The 23,267-nt window shown below is 36.3% G+C and overlaps 1 protein-coding gene across 1 annotated transcript in view; it reads left to right on the top strand.

The window, feature by feature from the left end:
* Positions 1 to 22,963, top strand: part of celf4 (CUGBP, Elav-like family member 4) — a 110,228-nt gene extending 87,265 nt beyond the window's left edge. Inside the window, 12 exon segments of the mRNA XM_048167633.1 lie at positions 4,415 to 4,543; positions 6,507 to 6,586; positions 6,690 to 6,830; positions 7,021 to 7,159; positions 8,095 to 8,153; positions 8,155 to 8,248; positions 8,746 to 8,856; positions 10,909 to 10,971; positions 11,136 to 11,216; positions 13,528 to 13,671; positions 16,568 to 16,764; positions 19,340 to 22,963. Coding sequence (XP_048023590.1) covers positions 4,415 to 4,543; positions 6,507 to 6,586; positions 6,690 to 6,830; positions 7,021 to 7,159; positions 8,095 to 8,153; positions 8,155 to 8,248; positions 8,746 to 8,856; positions 10,909 to 10,971; positions 11,136 to 11,216; positions 13,528 to 13,671; positions 16,568 to 16,695 — 1,169 coding nt within the window. The 3' untranslated portion in view covers positions 16,696 to 16,764; positions 19,340 to 22,963.
* The last annotated feature ends 304 nt before the right edge of the window (positions 22,964 to 23,267 follow it).

Genomic DNA, 23,267 nt, shown 5'->3' with positions numbered 1-23,267 from the left:
CAGTGAAAAAATGGTGTACCATTTACTTTGAAACAAATAATCTTTGTTTTATTCACAACTTCAAAAAAAAAAGGTTAAAGTATAAGAACTTAAAAACGATCCTTTATGACATCAAAAAAACTTTAAAAGTTTCTCCTATGACATCATAAGAACATAAAAAGGTTCTTCTATGATATCATAAGAACTTAAAAAGGTTCTCCTAGGATTTGATAAGAACCTAAAATTGTTCCCCAATGACTTCATAAGAGCTTAAGATTCTCCTATTATATCATATTAGTTTAAAATATTTATAGAATTTAAAAGGTTCTGCTTTGTCATCAGACTGTAAAGCATGTTTAAGTTTTTTAAGCTTTTTTTATGTGCGTGTGTGTGTGTGCACGTTTTTGTGACATATCAGGACACAAATTTGTATAATGACATGGGTATGACATAAGGTATTACAAGGAGAGGGTGACTTATGAGGACATTACCCCATGTCCCCACTTTTCAAAAGGCTTATAAATCATACAAAATGAGTTTTTTTGAGAAAGTAAAAATGTGCACAGTTTTCTGTGATGGGTAGGTTTAGGGGTAGGGGTAGTGTAGGGGGATAGAAAATACGGTTTGTATGGTATAAAAACCATTACGCCTATGGAATGTCCCCACAATTCACAAAAACAAACGTGTGTGTGTGTGTGTGTTCATGGCAGGTTGAGTTTCTGTGCATTGACTATGCATGTGTGTGTCTGTATGTCACTTACAGACAGAGTGGAAGTAGTTTGGTGAGAGAGAGCTCGTCTCTTCCTCCTTTTTGGGTCAGGTTTTATAGATAACCAAGATTGATGGACCCACAGAGAGATCGAGACATACATAGAGGACTCAGAGATGGAGGCACCTCTCCTTCCTTCACAGTCTCTCCTTTCATTTCATGCCATGCGTCCCTTCCTCTAATTGAGAGTGTCTTCCTTTACTCACACTCGACAGATCAATTGTCTTCGTCGTGATGGACAGCTGAATTTATCCCCCTGTTAGCCCTGTAAAAACGCAATATATGTCCCTGCAAAGCCCTCTGATTCCACTGGCAAAACTGATGTGCCGTCCCCGACCGATCCATTCACTAGTCATTTAAAGTGAAATGCCGGGATAGAGAGAGAAAGCTAAAGGTCAAAGTGGGAAAGACAAGGAAAGGAAGTGAGAGACAGAAAGACAGAAAGAGACTTGAAAGAGAGTTAGAGAGAAGGTGGGGTGGTCATAAGAGCGAAATAAGGATGGATACCAGAGAGAATCAAAGGAAACAACTGGAGACACTGGTTAGAGACCATTAAACGAAAGACTTGTTTTTCTAAACAAAACAGCTTTTTCCACACCATCCCACTATTATATGTGATTTACACGTAGGGCATGTTTAATCAAGTGAAAATCGAGCATTCCAGCTAACAAAAATATATTCTTAGTGTATGTTTACATGACAATGATATACTAAAAACGTTTTTTCTTTACATTTTTCGCATACAAATGACAATGTTGTCAAAACAATCCCTGTTCACAGATCCACGAAAATGACTAAAACATTGTATTATTCATGCCAGGCCAGGCAGGTGATGGCGATTTAGCGGTAATCAGGGAACCGGCTTTACTGACGAAATGCGCGTGACAATCGCATGCAATATATTGCCCATCCCTAATACGTATGCGCATGACATCACCGTTTTCACACATTTGCGTTTTTGTTGTTTACATGGGGACAGTAACTGTATCGTTTTCAAAATCTTGCATTTAAAAAGCATAAAAAGTTTTCCATTTTTGTTAAAAAAAAAAACGGTGTAGTGTAAACGGCCCCTAAGAATGTTTTGCTAACATTCCCACTGAGTTATGAAAACATTATTTCTGAACGTTCAAAATGTCCAGTTTTTCAAAATATTAAAAAAAAAAAAAAAATTCTTGGTTATGCAAACATTAAGGAAACATTTTGGGAATGTTACTTTTTAATGTTCTATAAATAGTCTGAAACGAGTAGTAATATTAAAAAAAAATGACATTTCAGACACAATTTCTCTTCTTTATAGTTCATTTGAGGCCATTTCTATGGCGTTATTTTAATGACAAAAGACGCAAGAGCATATCCATGTAATGTGCGCTCACAAATCTCTGCTTACAGGCAAATTTCCCTCACTCTCACACAAAACTGGACACTTGCTCTCAAATACATTGGCCTCGTGGCTCTGCTCGCGCTCACATATTGCATGTGCACGCTCATACTTTCGAATCTCTACATGCTCGGTTTGAAATCGCTGGTGTTTCTTACGTCACAGACTACCTTGTAACCAATCACGTCAACGTGCCGGCAGGCTTTAGCATATCGTTAACTATGACTGCTCTGAAGCAGGGGAGTCTCAAGAGAAGACCGGTTATCCCTGTATATTTTTCTGTTGATATGAAAAATCAGGTAAAATTAGCAATATAGCGGGTGTATGATGTATATTACAATGTTATGATGAACTATATGCCTTTCTCCACTGACATTCTGAGTTGTTCAAAGCATTTCTAAGGATATTGATTTTTAAAAGGCAGTCTCAGATAGTGAACAGGAACATGGTTTGTGTAACATTAGCAACACATTATTAGCCGTTTGATAACATAGTCAAGCTAAAGGCTAATCATATTAATTACCGTTGTGTCCAGTGTTGTAAAAGCGATACCATTATGCAGCGTTTACCTCAGTAAGTTGACCGAGTGGATCTCTGAGCTGGTGCGAGTGATTGGAGGCGGGGCTAATTAGCATATTCATGGTTCCGTGTATGCTAAATGAGGCAAGGGTGTAGAGTTACATTCAAGCTATTTTAAGACATGAAAAAAAATTCACAAAAAAATCATTTAAATATGTCTTTTTGTGATCAAAGATGAGTTTTAAGGGATAAAATTGACTACAGGGGGACTTTAAGGAGTTTTTGTAATTTGTAATTTGAGTTGTGCTTATTGTAGGCTAAATAGGTGTTTATTAAATGTTGTTTTATTTTATTACCTTTGATTTATCCTGTGTTTACCTGCGTAGTGTGTGCGCTTGTCTTATTCCTCATATGCGCACCGCACTTGTAAACATTCCCCACAGTGAGAGGCCGGACTAGAGATTAGTCTTGTTGACTGGGCAAGGACATCCTGTCAGAGGATGTTAGTGAGCATCAGGCGTGGACAAACACATGAACACACATACCCCTACACAATAGTGCTTATTAATATCTCTGCTGCATCATTCATCATACATACGCACAAACATCACACATACACTTTTATGTGTGATGTTAATAGAAAGTTTACTTATGCAAACCCACTAGCATTATCTAACAGAACGTTTAGTTGCTTAAAGCACATTATCCTGTAATAATTTACACATGAATGCTCTGCACAAAGGGTCACGGAAATATATTAAGACAAAAGAAATTGCAAATCTCCCTAAGAGTTAGTTAAATCATCAGACAAATATATGCTCTGGCAGTGAATGCTTGCAGTATTGAAAATACATGGTATTTACAGTACATGATAAAAATATATTAATGTTGCCATGGTACCATATGATAATAGCTTTCGATAATAGCTAAACATTTTCTTTTGGGAGCAGGGTTCGGGCTAATCTATATTAATTTAATTATATTTTTACATTTATATTCTTTATTAAAAAAAAACAGATGTTTGTAGTATGTCAATGTTTAGATATCAAGATGAATGTGCGTATGCATGTTTACTCACTGCCGTATCCAGTTCAATTCCCTCTGCGCACTATAAATATGTGCCTTGTTTTTTAACTCTCTGCCTCGTCTTGAGTTTAAAACATGCAGCATTGACACTGCAATTACAGCCTAATAAAACCCTGAAACAATAGCGCTTTTGTTCCCCTCACGCTGATGTGTAATTCAATAATGTCTACATAATCTGATAAATAAAGGCACAAACAATAAACAAGGACTCCTGAGGTGGCAGAATCGACTAGACGAAAGGTTCTCCACAGAAATCTCGCTCATAAACTCATTTCATTATACAGTAGCACCAACAAGTTTCTTAGTGGATTGCTGGATTTAGACAGAAAATTATATGTTAGATAGATAAAAAGCATGCATTGTGGAATTGATTGAGTGAATGTGTTTGAAGAGCTTCTATTTATTACATTTGTGCTGTATGTTACACTTTAATAATGGTGGCTTTTATTTGCATTTTTGTTTTCATACCGTAGCTCATGATTGTTTATTTTGAGTATTATAAGATTCAACCATTTTTTATAATAAAATGCTGCAGAATTATTGCAGGTACTGAGGAAAATGCAAACATCATATAAAATAAAGGACTAATAAGAGGCTGTGTGGATTTACTGAAATGAGCAGTAACATAAGACATCAGATAGATGTTGTTGTAACATGTAACGACTTTTCTGTGTTTGTTTCAGAAGACAGAAAACTTTTTGTTGGCATGCTGAATAAGCAGCAATGTGAGGACGACGTGCGGCGCCTTTTTGAGTCCTTCGGAAGCATTGAGGAGTGCACCATCCTCAGAGGTCCTGATGGAAACAGCAAAGGTTATTGGGTTCACTCTTATTCTCTCTCTCTCTCTCCCTCCCTCTTTATATATGTAAATATACACGTATTCGTACCGAAAATTTTCAGTACGTGTCTATCGGTTACCAACGAATACAGAGTTGTATATCCCATTAACAGATATAGATTTTTTTTATCCTTAAGAAAATTTATGTGAAAGTGTTAACAATGAGATTTTGTGGTTTTTATAATCAATTAATACTGCTTTTGTCATTTTTTTACAAGATGGACAAAATTTGTCACCAAAAAAGTCATTTCGGTTTTACCGAATGACACTTTTGATTATACCAAATGATGATATTTTCAAACAATGCTAACAGGCTGATATCTAGCTAGCAAAAGGACAATCAAACATTTTATATTTAATTTAAGTTTTTAAAATATTACAACATTTGCCATGTTAACGGTTGTACCGTATTAACTGATGTTTCGGGACATGCATATGAGCAAGTGAAAACATGAGTTTTTCAAATAGTTAAAAGAGAGTTGTTACTTTGCTTCATGACCATGTGGTCCTTTGCAGGTTTTTGAATGATGTCACATCCTGTCACATGATTTTGACCACATGATTTGATCCAAAATGGTCCCTTTATATTGGTTACTCTGAATGACATCAATGAAATTCATTTTTCCTGACATTCTTTCTCATAACTACGGAAGAGGATTAGGGCCAAGCAATAATAAAAAAATAAAACCATCTCGAGATTAAAGTTGTTAAATTTCGAGAAAAAACTCGTTAAATTTCGAGAAAAAAGTCGAAATACAATGTTGAGAATAAACTCGTTAAATTACGAGAAAAAACTCGTTAAATTTCAAGAAAAAGGTCGAGATAAAATGTTGATAATAAAGTCATTAAATTACAAGAAAAAAGTCGTTAGATAATGAGAACGTTAAATTACGAGAAAAAACTCATTAAATTTCGAGAAAAAAGTCGATAAAATGTTGAGAATAAACTCATTAAATTACGAGAAAAAACTCGTTAAATTTTGAGAAAAAAGTCAAGATAAAATGTTGAGAATAAACTCATTAAATTACGAGAAAAAAGTCGTTAGATAATGAGAACAAATTCGTTAAATTATGAGAAAAAAAGTCGTTAAATTTTGAGAAAAAAGTCGAGATAAAATGTTGAGAATAAAGTCATTAAATTACGAGAAAAAAGTCGTAAAATTATGAGAACAAATTCGTAATTTAACGAATTTGTTCTCGTAATTTAACGACTTTTTTCCTCATAATTTAACGAGTTAATTCTCAACATTTTATCTAAATTTTTTCTTGAAATTTAACGAGTTTTTTCTCGTAATTTAATGAGTTTATTTTCAACATTTTATCTCGACCTTTTTCACGAAATGTAACGAGTTTTTTCTCATAATTTAACGAGTTTGTTCTCAACATTTTATTTAGACTTTTTTCTCAAAATTTAACGAGTTTTTTCTCGAAATGTAACAACTTTAATCTCAAGATGGTTTTATTTTTTTATTATTGCTTGGCCCTAATCCTCTTCCGTACATTACAAAGCAACAATTTCTACACATAATTTTAATACTGTTTTGCACTATGTTGATATATGATGTTATAAAATCATGCCAGAATAAAAAATATATACATTTACTACATTTTAAGATATTTTAATCACAAATGAAATGGCTGTATTGGCCTTTGGATGGTTAAACCGAATGACCTTTTGACAGTTCAGAATCTTTAAAATACCTTTATATGTAGCAAAATATAATTAAAATTTTTTGGATTCAAGGCCTTTGGACAAAACAATTATTCTTCACATCATTGACCCATATATGTATATAGTATATACACAATCATTTGTAAGAAACTGTAAATGATTCATTTATATAAATATAAATATATGTAATATATAAAATATATGTAATATGTATGTAATGTCTGTAATGTTGAAGAGGGAGTTTTTGACTGTTGTTCTCTCTTCAGGTTGTGCGTTTGTGAAGTATTCCACTCATGCAGAAGCTCAGGCCGCTATTAGTGCTTTACACGGCAGCCAAACTATGCCTGTGAGTGCCAGCACATCTGATCATGCACTTTTGTATCATTAGCACGTTTAACGCACAAAGTATCCTCATTTGGTGTGTGTGTGTCTGTGTGTGTGTGTTTCAGGGCGCTTCTTCCAGCCTGGTGGTGAAGTTTGCAGACACAGATAAGGAACGGACCATTCGACGCATGCAGCAGATGGCTGGTCAGATGGGCATCTTCAATCCGATGGCCCTGCAGTTTGGAGCGTACGGTGCCTATGCACAGGCAAGAGCTCTCTCTCTCTCTCTCTCTCTCATTATACACTATTTCCAACAAAACTGCAGCATCACAGTGGAAAAATCCGTCGACTCTAAAGTCTTGATTATACACAGTGCTCCACTCATTATATGATTATGTTATCTTAGCATATATATTTAAAGTAGCTTATGTATGTGTGTGTGCTTTTCCCCATCAGGTTCAGCAGCAGGCAGCGCTGATGGCATCAGTGGGTCAGGGAGGATATCTCAGCCCTATGGCTGCTTTTGCTGCCGCACAGATGCAACACATGGCCACCATCAATGGCCTCCCAGGGGCTCCCATGACCCCAACATCGGGTGAGGAAACACACACACGCAGAGTTTCCCAAACTAAAGGCCCGTTCACACCAAAAACGATAACTATATTAGCTTTCACACCAGCGGACAATATCGTTCTGTTTATTCTAAATGCACACTACAGTTTTGTCATCTGCTGCTTTAAATATATATTAAAAATATATTTATAAATATATATATATATATTTAAAAGATATATAATATGTTAAATGTTAGATGCAAAAATGAAAATCTTGTTGAAATTAAAATGTAAAAATAATAAAAGTGTGTTTTTACTAAATTAACTAAAAAAAAAAAACAATATTTTGAGAATTTTAATTTATATATGTGACCCTCGACCGCAAAACCAGTCATAAGGGTCAATTTTTTGAAATTGAGATTTATACATCATCTGAAAGCTGAATAAATAAGCTGTATGGTTTTCATTGATGTATGGTTTGTTAGGATAGGACAATATTTGGCCGAGATAAAACTATTTGAAAATCTGGAATCTGAGGGTGCAAAAAAATTAAAATATTGAGAAAATCGCCTTTAAATTTGTCCAAATGAAGTCCTTAGCAATGCATATCCAGTCAGAAAAATACATTTTTGATATATTTACAGTAGGAAATTTACAAAATATCTTCATGGAACATGATCTTTACTTAATATCCTAATGATTTTTGGCATAAAAGAAAAATCGATAATTTTGACCTATACAATGTATTGTTGGCTATTGCTACAAATATACCCACGCGACTTATGACCACATGGTTTTGTGGTCCAGGGTCACATATTATGCACCAATATAACAATACATATAATAAACAGCAATATTTACCTACATATATTTTGACTAAATATTCATTAAAAAAACGTTCTATTCCCAGCAAAGCCATTGCGAATTTATTATGAATATTTCAAATATTCTCTACTCGCCTTGGTCCTGCCCACAGGTGGAAGCACACCCCCTGGCATCACGGCTCCCACGGTGACCAGCATTCCATCTCCAATCAAGTGTCAACGGTTTCACAGGGCTGCCTCCTCCTCAGGCCAACGGCCAGGCCCCAGCGGAGGCCATGTTTACCAATGGAATCCATCCTTACCCAGGTACTACACTCATGCACAGATATACAGCAGTTTACAGCAGCGTCATCACGTGGAACTGACTTCAATTATATTTAAAAACTCCATAGTCAAACACTTTGTAACAGTAAAATACATGACTAAGAATTACACTAACATTTTTATGTCGTCATTCTATTCCGATGATTAACGTCAGCTGGTTTGTGAATTACAGTATTTCTTGAAGTATAATCAAATTTTATGTCTGTACATAAAGCATTTTATCTTGTGCACTGTTTACTTATGTGTTTAGGAATATAAGTGTTCTTCTGTTTGATGACTCAGCAGCCTTTTATTAAACATAAATCATGTTATTATATATGTTTCTTGAAAGATAATTTATCTGAAAATTGTGTTTGGAGTTGTGAAATGGCCAGTGGTCGGCTGTCAGCTGTCACAGTTAGTCTGTGTGTGTTGTGGAGTGGTATTCATGTCCAGTGCCACAGAGAAAAGCAAATACCTGTCTCCCGGCTGTATCCCAGTTTTGCAGGAAGTGGTGTTTAGGGAAGACTCGGAGAAGGGCGGCCTGGGCGTGGCACAGAGAAGTTGTTTTGGGGTTCAGGGAAGCTGCTTCCTGTCGTCTCTCTCTGAAGGTATAGAACTCCCTCAAACGTTAGTGTTGTGCAGTGTTGTTATTACTGTGTGTGTTTGGTGTGTGTGTGCATACAGTATACGGTAGACGGAGGGAGTGAAAGACGTGAGGTGCTTCTTGATGTTTGTTTGGTGTCGTCAGCTTTGCAGAGTGACATGTCGTCGTTGTTGTAGTGTGGCTATAGTTATATGTGCATGCTTTGTATTTGGCAGACGCTTTCATTTAAAGTGACTCTTTCAAGGGCCATGATGGTGTTAGCTCAAGCCTTCTGGAGTTCAATCCTACGACCTTTTGGTTATCAGCACAGTATTTTAACCATTAGACTACACAACACCACCAACTGAGCTGTGTTCCTTCAGTTGCTAATTATATCATTGTTTACTCGCCCTCATGTTGTTCATGCTTTTTTATACAAAAAAAAAAGGCAATATATATCTAAAAAAAATATATATATATATATATATATATATATATATATATATATAATTTAATATAATATATTAATATAATTATATATAATAAAATTATATATGTAATTTATCACTTTATTTATATATTTATTGTCCCAATAAATCGTTGAATCGCGAATCGAGAAATTATTCTGGAACGATTCTGAGATTTTCCAAATCCATCGCAATTCTCTCTCAAATGGATTCTGAGCTTAGTTTTTAACAGCAGATGGCACTGTGTGCTTTAGAAACAGCCAAATTCTGCTCTCTTCCAATTCCTTACACCAGTAAGGAATTGCATCATAAAAGCATTCTGAGATGCAAGTACATAGCCGAATGCACGAGCGCTCTTCTTTGTGAGCATTTGAGCGTGTGATTAAAAACTAGTCCAGAGCTCCATCTGCTGTTAAAAACTAAGCTCAGAATCGATTCAAGAGAGAATCGCGATGCATTCGGCAAATCTTAGAATTGATCCACGAATTAAGATTAATCTATTTATTCTCCCAGCCCTTATATATATATATATATATATATATATATATATATATATATATATATATATATATATATATATTTATTTTTTTTTTTTTTTTTTTTTTTTTTTTTTTTTTTTTGCTAATATATATATTTAGTGCTATATGGTGCTAATACATATATTTAGTGCTGTCAAACGATTAATTGCGATTAATCACATCTAAAATAAAACTTTGTTTACGTAACATAAGTGTGAGTACTGTGTATTTACTATGTATACATACTCAGACATACATGTATTTATTTAAGAAATATTCACATGTATATGTGAAAATCACAAACAGCCGTGCGTGTGTGTATATATATATATATATATATATATATATATATACATATATATATATATATATATATATATATATATATATTATATATATTATATAATATATATTTTTATATATAAACATAATAGTACAGTACACACATATATTAAGTAAACAAACTTATTTTGGATGCGATTAATCATAATCGTTTGACAGCACTAATATATACATAATATATTTTTATTAAATATATATTATATATAATTGGAAAGGAACCCATTTTAGAGCATATATATATTTTTAATGAAATAAAGATTCAAAATATTGAATGTAAAAAGTAGAAGCGTCTCAAAAATGACGGAAAATTCCATCAATGGCAGGGTAAGAGTTACATGTAATGTCACTTACAAGTCCATCAAATGAGTGGATGTGGCAGTATTTACCTGTTAAGTGTTTTAGCAGCGTCAGGTTAAGTATGTGTATCGGTGTTAAGAACAGGAGCATCGCGGGCCGGGGCTGAATTGCCTTTATTACTGTGAAAGCTCTCAGCTGATTGATGTGCCGTGTAGAGCTGTAGATCTATATTGTTCTCCGTACACTCTCCGGCTGTCTTTCCAACTCTCGGGCAGCGGGGAAGCTTGGCAGGGTCCCGCGCGAGCGCCACGGTTTAATTGTTTGGGGGTGAACGGTGAGGGGGAGGGAAGTGAGGTAAGCTCATTCCAGGCGCACAGCTCTGCCCGAACACACTCAAACGCACTCGGTGACCCCAGCTGTGTCTGTAACGCTCTTGTCTCTCTCTCTCCACAGCTCAGAGTCCCACTGCAGCAGACCCCCTGCAGCAGGCCTATGCTGGAGTCCAACAATATGCAGGTCTGTCACTCAAAAGGAGGCTGTTTGTGATTTTCTTGCTTCCGAGTTAATAAAAAGTGCATGCACTGTTTACGTGTGCTGGAATAAGAGGTGTGAAGTGTGTGTGTTTGTGTGTGTGTGTGTTATCTGACGCATTGGTATGTGTGTGTGTGTGTGTGTCTCAGCAGCCTTCCCCGCTGCATATGGACAGATCAGCCAGGCCTTTCCCCAGCCGCCTCCCATCATCCCTCAGCAACAGAGAGAAGGTGAGTCTGTCGCAGCCAGATATGTCACCTCTAAGAGTGATAGATTCGACGTGGTCACTCTCTGTGACATTTTCCGTAATTGTCTTTTCATAGATGTTCTATTAAAGTGAGATATTTAGTAAATTGATTGTTATGTGCCGCTTATGCTACCTTTCAAAAGTTTGGGGTCAGTAAGTTTCCACAAGGATGCATTTAATTAATCAAAAGTGATTTTTCCATCGCGCTTTAAAGTACTGTGAAGATAGTCCGGTGACCGATAGGATTGCACGCGACTTTCCAAGTCCAGCTGGATTTCGTCCTCCCTATATAAGCCTGTACCTCGACGTTGATCCATCGACCATCATTTTTAAGCAAAAACTCTTACTGCACACACCGCAACAGACTTTTAAAAATGGTGGTTGAAATACGTGAAGGCTACCAATCAAAATGCTGCGTGAACTCAACCAATCAGCATGTTCAGCGCCCAAGTCCCACCTCCATAAAATTTGAAAAAGTACTACCTAGCAAGCAGCGGGAAATTCTAACCCGGAACTTAATTTAGACCCTGGTTCCTGCGGTCGGAACACACCAAAATCCCTAGTTCCTGGGGAAAGTTTCTGCGGTGGAATTGCGGCTAAAGAATCCTGAAAAATGGATCATGGTTTCCAGAAAAATATTAAGCAGCACAGCTGTTTTCAGCATTTCTTGAGCAGAAAATCAGCATATTAGAATGATTTCTGAAGGATCATGTGACACAGGTAGTTGACAGACAATATCAGTGTATCTCATTTCTGGTGTGCTGTTGATTAGCACAGATAATCATTTTGTTTCGTCTCTTACTTTGTGTAAACAAACAGGAAACTGTTGACAGTAAATAGACTTATAATGGAAGACAAGCAGAAAATTGCTGTCTCTGGTGATTGACAGGTTGCCACAGATCAACAGACATTAAGTGTACGATATAACCTAGAATAATTTAAGTTATTTGGTGTTCTTGGCTGACTTTATAAAACATTATACTCAAGGTCTCCCTCCAGTGGCTGCTATAGTAAATTATACAGAAACATCTTCAACAAATCGGTCATAATTTCTTTTCTTTTTTTTTTCTTTCTGGTGAACAGTGGCAGATTTAGGCACGGGTGGCAACTGGGGACGCGCCCATGCCTAAATGGGATTCAAGCTAGAACTGTCTGTACTATTACTTTACAGAAAGAAAGACAACTTCTGTGCAAATGACATGATACCATGTTCATTAAGAGTTTTTGTCTTTTGTACAGCACATATAGATAAAGTGATTTATTTTTGCAGTTCCCATGGTCTGTTATGCATTATAGGATGCTACAATGTTTGTTAATGTTAATAAAGTTATTTGACGGTGATATACACCGGTTCTTTTTAGACTATGGACAAAACCAGTTTAAGTTCATTCAGTATACAAAAACACCCTAGAACACATTGTAAAATAGTAAAAATACCATTTCTTAATTACACATTTGTTCCAGTGGTAAATAATAGTCAGTTTACATTGATCAAAATCAAAAGTTTACCATTTTGATTGTATAATTACATATTGTTGACTTATATACAAAATAAATTCATTTGTTTTATTAGCATTGCAAGTTTTGTTTTGTTTTTTTTATTGCATATCCTTGCACAAACAACCAGGATATGCTACAGTCATTCCCATTAAATGGTGGTCTGTGGTCTATGGTGGTTTTAGATCAAATTGGGCCTTATATTTGTCACACAAAAAAAATTAAAACTTTATGATCAAGTGCAGTGATTTCAAGAAAATGTTCTTCTTACAGCAGAGAAAATCATAATGACCGTGATCCGGGAACTATATATTGTAGTCAAATCAAAGAGTTTTCTTTATCCTGATGAGAATTTGAAGAAGCCCAAGTCTCCAATGATCATTTGGAAACAAATTTTAGCTACACTTAGCTGAACTTTTTGGTCATTTAAAGCTCAGTTTGAAGGAAGAGCTAATCTAAAGCACCTTTTCAAGAGTGCCTGAAGAACCTGGAATTGTTACCGAGCATTTGTTTGTACATGGTTATTTCATCTATACAATTTAAGGAGGGAATTGCTACTTTCAAATGTCAGGGCAACTGCTCAATAAAGAGAAACTCTTTCTATAGTTTCTTCTTTGGCAAGCCAAGTCTAATTTCGCCATTTGTGTCTTTGTTTTGCTTTCTCTCTCTCTTTATTCCCCTTATTTCCACCTATTCTTTATGTGCTGCCTGCTCTCTGTCTCTCCTGTCTAACCACCTCTCTAATCTTCTGTATCCCACAATCCTTCTTGTCTTTCTCTTTCTTTCTCTGTCTCCAGGGCCGGAGGGCTGTAACCTGTTTATTTATCACCTCCCTCAGGAGTTTGGGGACGGCGAGCTGATGCAGATGTTCCTGCCTTTCGGTAATGTCATCTCCTCCAAAGTGTTTGTGGATCGGGCGACAAACCAAAGTAAATGCTTTGGTGGGTAAAAATGATAAGACACCTGTGAAGATTATTCTCATTCCTACTCACACTATTAACATTTTTACCTCATTTCTCTACCACAGCAAAGCTTTCGAATAAAGCCGTGTGCACACTGTGTGCTTTTTGCTACTATTTCGCCATCTGAGACGCATTTTAGGAATTGTAGGGCTAAACTGAGTTTTAGATCGGTTAATATAGCATGTTGACCAAAAGGTAATATATTACCTTTACGATGATTATTAGCTTCCAACAAAATTCTTTCAGTGTCCGAAATTTTGGGTCTTTAGAACTGACTTCAGCTATCTAAAATATTCATATGAGCTTGTCTGTGTAATATATACCAAATATCTTATTTAGTGTTCCTTTCAGTCATACTATCCAAATCTTAGCAGTCCATTATAATTGGGGTTTGTGCAGTTTTGAGTTTTAGCTCTGTTTTTACAAACTGTAAACTGGTGACACAAGCAAAATAGTAGCTAATATGTATATTGTACACCTCAAATGTCACCGAAGTCACATTATTTAATCTGACAAGCAACAATCGTAGAGGACAGAGGGGTTAAAATCACACGGTGTGCACCTGGCTTAAGACAGAAAAAAAGAATGAATGGAAATTAAAAAGAAAAAAGAAGATGTAGTGTAGCATCTTTATGTCTTTAATCAGCACGGGACATGAGGCTGTAGGGGGAAACTGCATAAGCCTGTTCGTGTGTCCCGCTTGTGACTAATGTGAACCTCTATATTTTAATTAGCGCTATCTGCAGCTTCACTGGCTCCTTGACTTATCAGAGGCATCCCATGCATGAACAAACACAACGCTATTCGATTTCAACTTAATATAAACGCAGTTAGCGGGAGGCGTTTCAGAGACTCAGACGTGATGATTTGAAACGCTGAGCCAGCTAAAATCACCACAATACCTCAAGACAGAGCGACCGAGAGTGAGAAAATAGATGAGAAAATGAGAGGAAATAATTTGCGTTGAAATGTTCATGTGTTAACTGGCACAGTTTTGCTGTCATTGCCAAGACCTCAAGAACAGATTGAAGCTGATTTACACCATACACTTTATTTACCAGAAAACTACAACTACAAAACTAAATAATGCATGATACATAATAAATAATGCATTTTGTCATAATTCAAGCTACCTTTTTAAGTAGCTACTTTACAAATGAACAAACAACTAACAAATAGCAACATGAAACTTGCTAAATGGGACAATAATTCATAAAGACCCCATAAAACTCTTTTTGTGGTTTCTAGCTTACGTTTGTTAGCTCCAACACAATCGATATGTTAGCACACTTTGAAAAAATATTATCGATTCTTCTTTCACTACACAGAATTTGATTTGTCTTGCACAAACTTTCTGCTTAAAAAGGTTATATGTCAACACGGAGTAAATCTCTACTCAGCAAGCAGTTTCATATTGTTTTATACAAAACGTATTGAAAACAGATTATGACATGGTTGCTTGTATAGTAGAAATACTTTTATGTGACATTATGCTATCTGAATATTAGCAGGCTAAGATAATGTAATCAATATTTTTGGACCATTCTCCCAAAAGAGAAAAATAATTATATAATATAATATATAAACTGAATAATATTGGAATAAATTACAAAATATAATAGTTATAATAAATTATATATTAGCAATTAATAATTATCCATTAGCAGATAACAGATGGCTTCAAAGCCAATAGACATTTGGAAGAAAAAAAACGCATGCCTGGAAAAACTATGCTATTTTGCTACTTTCATGCTACTAAAAATGTAGTTAAGTTAGTAGTAAGTTGCTATTTGTACTCCGCTACTTCCCTGCATGGTTGTTAATGCAGTGGAAATCCAGTTATTCATTCAAATTTTCGGATTGTTGGTGTTTTATGAGACATTAAGCTGTCTGAACACTTGCAGGCCAATTATTTGCGATTTTGTGTAATTTGCACGTTAACTCTTTCCCTGTCATTGACGGAAATGACACAATGCTTCCCCACCACTGACGGAATTTTCCAGCAATCCATGTTTCCACTGTTAGGTGGTAGGGGACACTATTACCCAACTTCTGATAGAGTACAGAGTCTCCTGATCAAAACACAGGCAAAGAAGAAGCAGAAACGAGTGATAGAAGCTAACGCGATCATCAAACATTCAACAGCATACAAATCAAAGTGGCCAAACGTTACCGAATGAAATGTCAAACCCACAAAGGTTGATGGACTTGATCTATTCAATCTATATTTTGATCATCGTTCTGAATCCGATCCAGATGTAGTTTCTGGCAAAACATGATTTTCTTCACAATGTTACTTTTACTAAAAAAAGAATGCATGAAGCTAGGTTTTGTTTTGTTTTAAAGCAGAGGCTCTGTTCTTTCTTTTGATATATTGTATGTTCAGATATTCATACAGCAAAATGGGCCATGATTTTTTTTTTTGTGAAAATGATCAAAAATGCTGGCGGGGAAAGAGTTAAAAAGGACTCCTGGCTAACTTCTCGCTAATTCTAGGAGTGACTGGATATTGTGTTAGGTTTTGCATGTTCTCTGTGCTTCTGATTATCGTGTATCAAATGTATGATGTTGTATCGTATTGATTGACTTGATTGTGCATATATGTTGAATGTTAAACATGCATATGGTAAATATGTGTCACGATGACTTAAGTAAACTTGTATGATACCCTTCCCTCTCTTCATTTCACACTCACCTCATTCTTTATCATAAAATCATTTCTGCCATCACTGTGACCCATTTCTCACACCCCCTCCGACTCCACCTTCCCTCAAACCTATCTAACGTCCATCTGTCCATTGCATTACCTTCTCATCCATCTGGTGCTAACCTGTCCTCTTCTCTCTGTCTCCATCTTTCTCCCTTCATTCTCCAGGTTTTGTGAGCTTTGATAACCCGGGCAGCGCTCAGGCCGCCATCCAGTCCATGAACGGCTTTCAGATCGGCATGAAGAGACTCAAAGTGCAGCTGAAGAGGCCAAAGGACGCCAACCGCCCATATTAGCCCCGTCCCTCCCCCCAGCCACCCCTGACCCTGGGGGTGAAGGCCGCCGCTGCGCACAGGGAACGACAGGTCAGCCAAATCACCTAGGAGCCGAAAGACACAAAGATACACACACACTATACAAGCGGGCGAATTGGTTTAGTCAAATTTGTGAACTGATTCATTGATAAGAATTCAGAAATATGAAAACTGCACAGTTCAGAAAATAATAAAAGTCTTTTTTTCTGTAGTTTCACTCTGAAATGTCACATTACAGGAGAAAAACGGCTTGTGAATGCGGTTTCATGTTGACTTTAAGCCTACAGTATAACAGCATATGATATTAAAAAGGACTGTGGCAGAGGGGGAAAGATTAGTCATCTCCATGTAGCTTATATCATCTCACATCTCCTCATCTAAATGAAGATGGAAAATCAATGCTGTGTCATTAATTTACCCTGCTGATGCCTTTTACTGGGCCAAGTTATTACCTACTTACAAAGCTAGTGAGCCATCTCCACCTCTTTAGACGACACAGTAAGGCTCCTGCACATCTCAGCACTGACTTAATACATTAAAACTCTTCCAGCCAGCCAAAATCATTTTACTAATCAGTGCTTTTGTCTTGTTTAACAGTAAAAATATCTACACATATGCTACACATCTTTCAGTTTGGTACTGAAGGGACCAATTCATCAATACAAATGTCTACATTTTGCATATAATTTATGCAAAACACACACGCTCTCTCGTACTTTGTAACAGTTAAGTCAGATTGACCCCAAACAAAAGTAATGTTACTATTTTGGAAAACATTTATTTTATTTTGATTTTATTGTCAGACAAGAGATGCATATCCTTGTTCCTATATATATGCCACAATATTTTTTTTATTATTTTGTTTAATTAAAAATTTATTTGGTTATTTATGGATTTCATTGCTTTTTTTAAATGCACACACCTACATTATAGGAAATGGAGGGGTTATAGGTGCAATATGTAAGATTTTCCATCTGCTAGAGGTCGCCCTATTCAAAACAAAGGTGCACACTGCAGTAAGCTAGAAATTTTTAGATTTTAGAATATCATATTAAATGCTGGATGGCTTGTGTTGATAAATGGCATGCAATTAATTTTAAAAGGTATTGCATGATGGAGAAAATTCTGTATTACTGTTACTAAAAATAAAGCTGCATCTGATTATGCTATGTTAGCTACTTGACAAAATAGTGTTTTTCTCTGAGGCATGGTAAAGCATGATACTTGCAAAAAAAAAAAAAAAAATCAAGAAAATTAGATTTAAACAATAAGACTAAATGTGTTGAGCTATATAACAATAATTCGTTTTCTGTCTATAAATATATCAAAACAGTTGTTCCCTTGTCTATTAAAACATAAATATTAAAGCGTCTTTGGTGTTTCCATGGTTTTTACCCTGGGAAACCGAGGGTAACGCGGGTATGACGCAATTGACAGGCGACTCCTCACACGTCCCGCAGCCTTGGTTAAAATTGCAATTTTCTCATGATTTACAAATAGTTGGAAACATTTGAGATGTTGAAAGTACTCAAGTGAACAAAATATATAATACTGGCCTAGTGGTTTTTGAATATTCTACTGCAAAATTCTTACATATTTCATAATGCACCTTTAATTATACAATTATTTATATTATTTTATGAGTTTAATAATCACAGGATAAATGTTAAAAGATATTTACCATGAAAAAACACTTTTTTTCATAATTATAATTACTATTAGGGGCTTTCGCACCAGGGGAACCTTTTCATAGTTCCTAGAACTATTGGCTGAAGTACCTGGATTTTGCCATGTTCACACCGCAGGAACTAGGAACTATTTTAGCTCTAGGAACTCCTTTTGGGGGAACTAAATTAGATCCTACTTCAGAGTAGGGTCTAAACCAGCACTATAGGAACTATCAGTGATGTGAGTGTACATTGATTGGTCAAACGCATGTCAAACATCAACATCCAGCATTTTAAATGCCGCGCTTAAAGACGCCGATGTCGGCCGCTTCAGAATTCCTACTCCCGGTGCAAATGCAACCAGGAACATGGCCCAGGGGCCAAATTATATAATAATTACTAATAATAATGGCATTAATATTAACAAATAAAACATCAATAATTACTTTAAATAATTACTAACAATATTTACAACTGATCATATTAAAAAGTAAAAAAGTGTTTCAACTTAAGTACGCCAGCAACGGATGGACTCAAAGCTAATAGACGTGGACTAAAAGCGTCAAGAAGCGGTCTTCATAGCCGTGATGAAACAAAAGTAGCAGCAGATATTTTCTTCCGTATTGTAAGGTACATCCGAGTGTAACGGCTTACCAAAAAATAAAAAATGTAGGGCGGGGACTTGGTTCTATCCATCAGTTGTTGATTGGGTTTTGAGATGTGGGTGTGTGTGAGCTTGCAGGGGAGGAGTTTAAGCAGACTAAATGATTGGAGAAGTCCTGCATACATCACCAGCGAGAAGTCTGATGTTCATACTGGAAAGTCCAGTTATGATAATTTGGTTAAATTTTATGGGGTCAAAAACATGCACGGATGAACTGATTTTAGAATAGATGACCCCAAATTTTCATTTCATGCCGATTTTAAATGCTTCTGTTCTTTTTGTGCTTGCTTCCTAGGTTTTGTAGAGCTGGAATACATGTTGATAACATGCCAAATGTATTTGAAAACACAAGATCAAGATCATTGGGGCTGGGGACACAGTACAGCTGAAGCAGAACATGAGGAGGATGTAGCCGCGTGATATACCACCACCACCACCACCACCACCAGGCTCAATGGACCTTTTTGGACTTCAGTGTTTAACTCAGGGGAGCCGCGGTGTAACTGGACCATACCGTACTCCCTTCTCTGAACCCCCAAGCCCTTATTTTGCAGGACCACAGGACACATTACTGAAGACCAACACAAAAATATATATAAATATATATTTAAAAAAAAAAAAAGAAAAACAATGTAAGCCCTCAGAAGGCTCTGAATCTACGAATAAGTAGTATGGGGGGGAAAAAACACTTTTTAAAACTAAGATAGACTTTTAGATGGAAATCATGTAATATTGAACACGTCTTTGGGAAAACTTTTTAAAGAACTGTTTTAGAAACCAACAAAACGGATTAAAAAAGAACAAAAAAACTTGAAAGACAGAACTTTTTGGAAGGATGTGACAATTCAGGACACGAACTTGCTTCGACTCGGGATGGCCAACTTTTTTTCTTGGAGTGCCTGTCCGTTTCCAGGGGCAACGGCTGCCACAAATCGCAGCCTCCGTCCGCTGGGAGACTTACCTGTCATTCCTTAGTTGTGTAGGGACCAAATGACCAAACCTTTTTATCACAAATGAAAAAAAGAAAAAAAAAAGGAGGGAAAAAAAAAAAAAAAAGACTCATACCTGTAACATAATCGGACCACTGCATCTCTTGCTGTGCCAATCGGTTAGAGTTGTATTTAAAAAAGATATATGTATAAAAAGAACATATATGACTATATGCATACATATAGATTGCTGATATGCTTTTGAATACTGGCAGAACTATTTCCGATGGTCCGTCGAGGCCGTTCACTTCGCTAGTTTACAATTACTGCTCAAAATGAAGAATATTTATTTTTATTTCTCTTCTAGTTTTTCTCTGTGGCGAGAGAAAGGGTGCATGGGAAGGGTTGTTCCATAATGCAGCCTTACCTTTTCTATCTTATGTCCTGACCTTGTAGTTAAGAGACCATCTTAAAGAGGTTTGAGATAAACAATCCCGTTTATATATAACGTACATACGATATGTATATGTATAGCAGACGACGTTCAAGCAATATGTATTCATATTTATGCACATGTACAGCATATATATGGATACATACGATATTAATCCCAAAACCCATATATGTATTTATATGCATATATTTTATATGTGTGTATATATAGAAACCGGCTATTCAATATGTAGAGCTGTAATTTTTTTGTAGATTTAAGCTGGAGTTTGAAACCTCTGCTCTGCTTTGAACTTTTACCACTGGGAAGAATCTCAAATCGGCAGCTGCAATCTGCAGGCATTCCTCTCAATCCGATATAACGTTTCCGTATCCGCCAACACACACACACACACACACTGATTTCCGTTTGTGTATATATGTGTATATGCTACTTACAAATGCAAAAAGGCCTCCTCTCGTTTGAGAGTTTAAAAAGAATCAGGATCATTACGAAATAGTACAGAATACGGACATATCTGCCTCCCGCCTCTGCAAACATTCGCAAACAAACGACGTTATTCACTCGAACCGGTTTTTTTAACCTCGCCGCGTTCGCGCATGCGCCGTCGAATCGTCAGCCGTGCGTCCGCGCACCTGGCAGCACTGTGCTACGACACCGCTAGCAGCCATTCATTATTATTATGATGATGATGATGAAGATGATGATGATGTCAAAACAACGGAAAACACTCTACTTCTTAATAAAAATAAAAGGAAGAAAAATAAACAAAAAAGACAACTACTATAGCTACAGCTAACAGCGAAGCCTTCAAATATGTGTTGACATGACAAACCTGTGCTGTGCAGCTTGACACCGCCATTTTACAGATACACCCACTCGACGTTCTGCTTACGGTTACAATGAAGTGGGCATTATGTACGTTTTGCACAAGTATCGTCAGAATCCGCATCACATTGCGTGTTTACATGCGCTGCTTCGGAGTTCTGATTGATTGGCGGGAACTTTTTCCACTAGTTTGGGTTGAGGATGGAACGCGAGATTTTCGTTTTGGTTACGCTTTGCAACTGCTCTATTATACAAAATGGCACTATTGTAAATATATGATCATTTCAGAGCTGGTTAATTCGCTTTACCGAAGAGTAAAGCGTCTGTACAGTGTGGGGGGGAGGGGAAAAGCAGTAGTCAGTTCACCTCATTTCGAAGGGGAATTCGGTTCTGAATCGACGCGGTTTCAGACGGGTTCCGAGAATGTTGCATTTTGCCTTCTAGATCTTTCCGACACATGATCATTCAGGTATTCCAGGTTCGTTTGCAAGGATATGCATTCAGTCTGTTGGATTTCAGTGTCACCTGTCTTTCTCTCCCTTTCTGTCTCACGCTCGTCAGCTCCCTCCGTGTTAACCGTTTCAGCTGCAATTGTTTACATAGCAATCTGGAAATGTAGAGTTGACAAAACCAACAAGACAGAACAGAAATTTTATTACAAATATATATAAGTATATACATGAACTACTGAATATACTGTAAATGTTTTTTTCTCTTTTTTGCTCTGTTCCTCTGTATATAGGTTTGCATATTTTATAATCTTTTACTTCTATCTAGAAGGACTGGATGACTTAAGAAAAAAAAAAATGAAACTGGATTAAAGCAGGTTAAACTCTAGTCCTTAGAGATGCATTATGGTTGTATGGTATTTAATCAAGGAAAGTAAAAAGAGCCAATCAGATTTAATCGAAACATTTTAACAGAACTGCTGCCAACATGCGTATTTATTTGCCTATTTATGTACTCATTTGTTCATTTATTTATTGTTTGATTTTAAAATACTAATATATGTATTTTTATCTTTTCAATGTTTGTATTTTTTTATGTTTGTAACAACACAGAATATCATTTTTGTCATTTAAACGATGCTTTTTTTAAAAATATATTTTTACATGTTTTTTTTTGTAGTGTGAGACACAATGGAACAATGCAACTGGCAGAATCAGGGTAATTCTTTATGGAGAATGTAGAACTCATGAAGGACTGGTGTCAAAAGTTTTTGCTGCACCTGTTAGAACTGTCTGCTGTTTTCTTCTGTTCTGCGATTCCATGCGTCTGTCAGAACTCCGATTTGCTTCACTGCGTTTTCAAACACATTGGAAAAAAGGAAGAAAAACTGCACTAATCCATCAGACTCTCAGCAACTCTTGTTTTATAGCCTTTCTTCATTAGCACTAACTGTCTTCAACTCATCAGAAACAGTACGAACTTATAGAAACAATGCAGTAAAATGGGGTTAAAAAAAAAAAAAAAAAAAAAAGACATTTTGAGCACAGTTGAGCGTGCTGGGTGGTATCTGTGGATTTTTGCCAAGCCTATCACAATGAGATTGAGCTGTATTAGCAGTCGGAGTGCTGCCGCAGCTCCTGCCCTGTTCTCAACTCCACTTTTCTCTGGTCCCTAGACTCTCTTTTGTAATTTTACTGAATGACGCGTTTCCGCTTAAGCCCAGTAATAAAGCACAGTGTAGAATAAAGCAGCATTATGCTTGTCCCATTTTCTGCTGTATGTCTATACAAGCCTTTTTATGAGTTGTTTTTATCTCTTTCACTCTTTTTATGGATTTGTGGCACGACTGATGTACTCTGAAACCACTTCAAAGGCGGAGAGTTTACACACACACACACACACATACACATGCACCATTTCTGAAACTTTCTTTACAACACTTCAGATCAAATTAGACCAATAGCCCTGGAGCGATGTTTGGCTGAATCCCATTGCATATATCGGTGCTCCCTGATCAAGTTTGAAGCATCTAAGCATATATGCTGTGTATATTGGAAAAGCAGGGG

This window comes from Megalobrama amblycephala, linkage group LG18 (genome assembly GCF_018812025.1).
Source record: "Megalobrama amblycephala isolate DHTTF-2021 linkage group LG18, ASM1881202v1, whole genome shotgun sequence".
Lineage (NCBI taxonomy): Eukaryota > Metazoa > Chordata > Actinopteri > Cypriniformes > Xenocyprididae > Megalobrama > Megalobrama amblycephala.
Note: the sequence above shows the minus strand (reverse complement) of the source record. Positions and strands in the feature narration are given on the sequence as shown.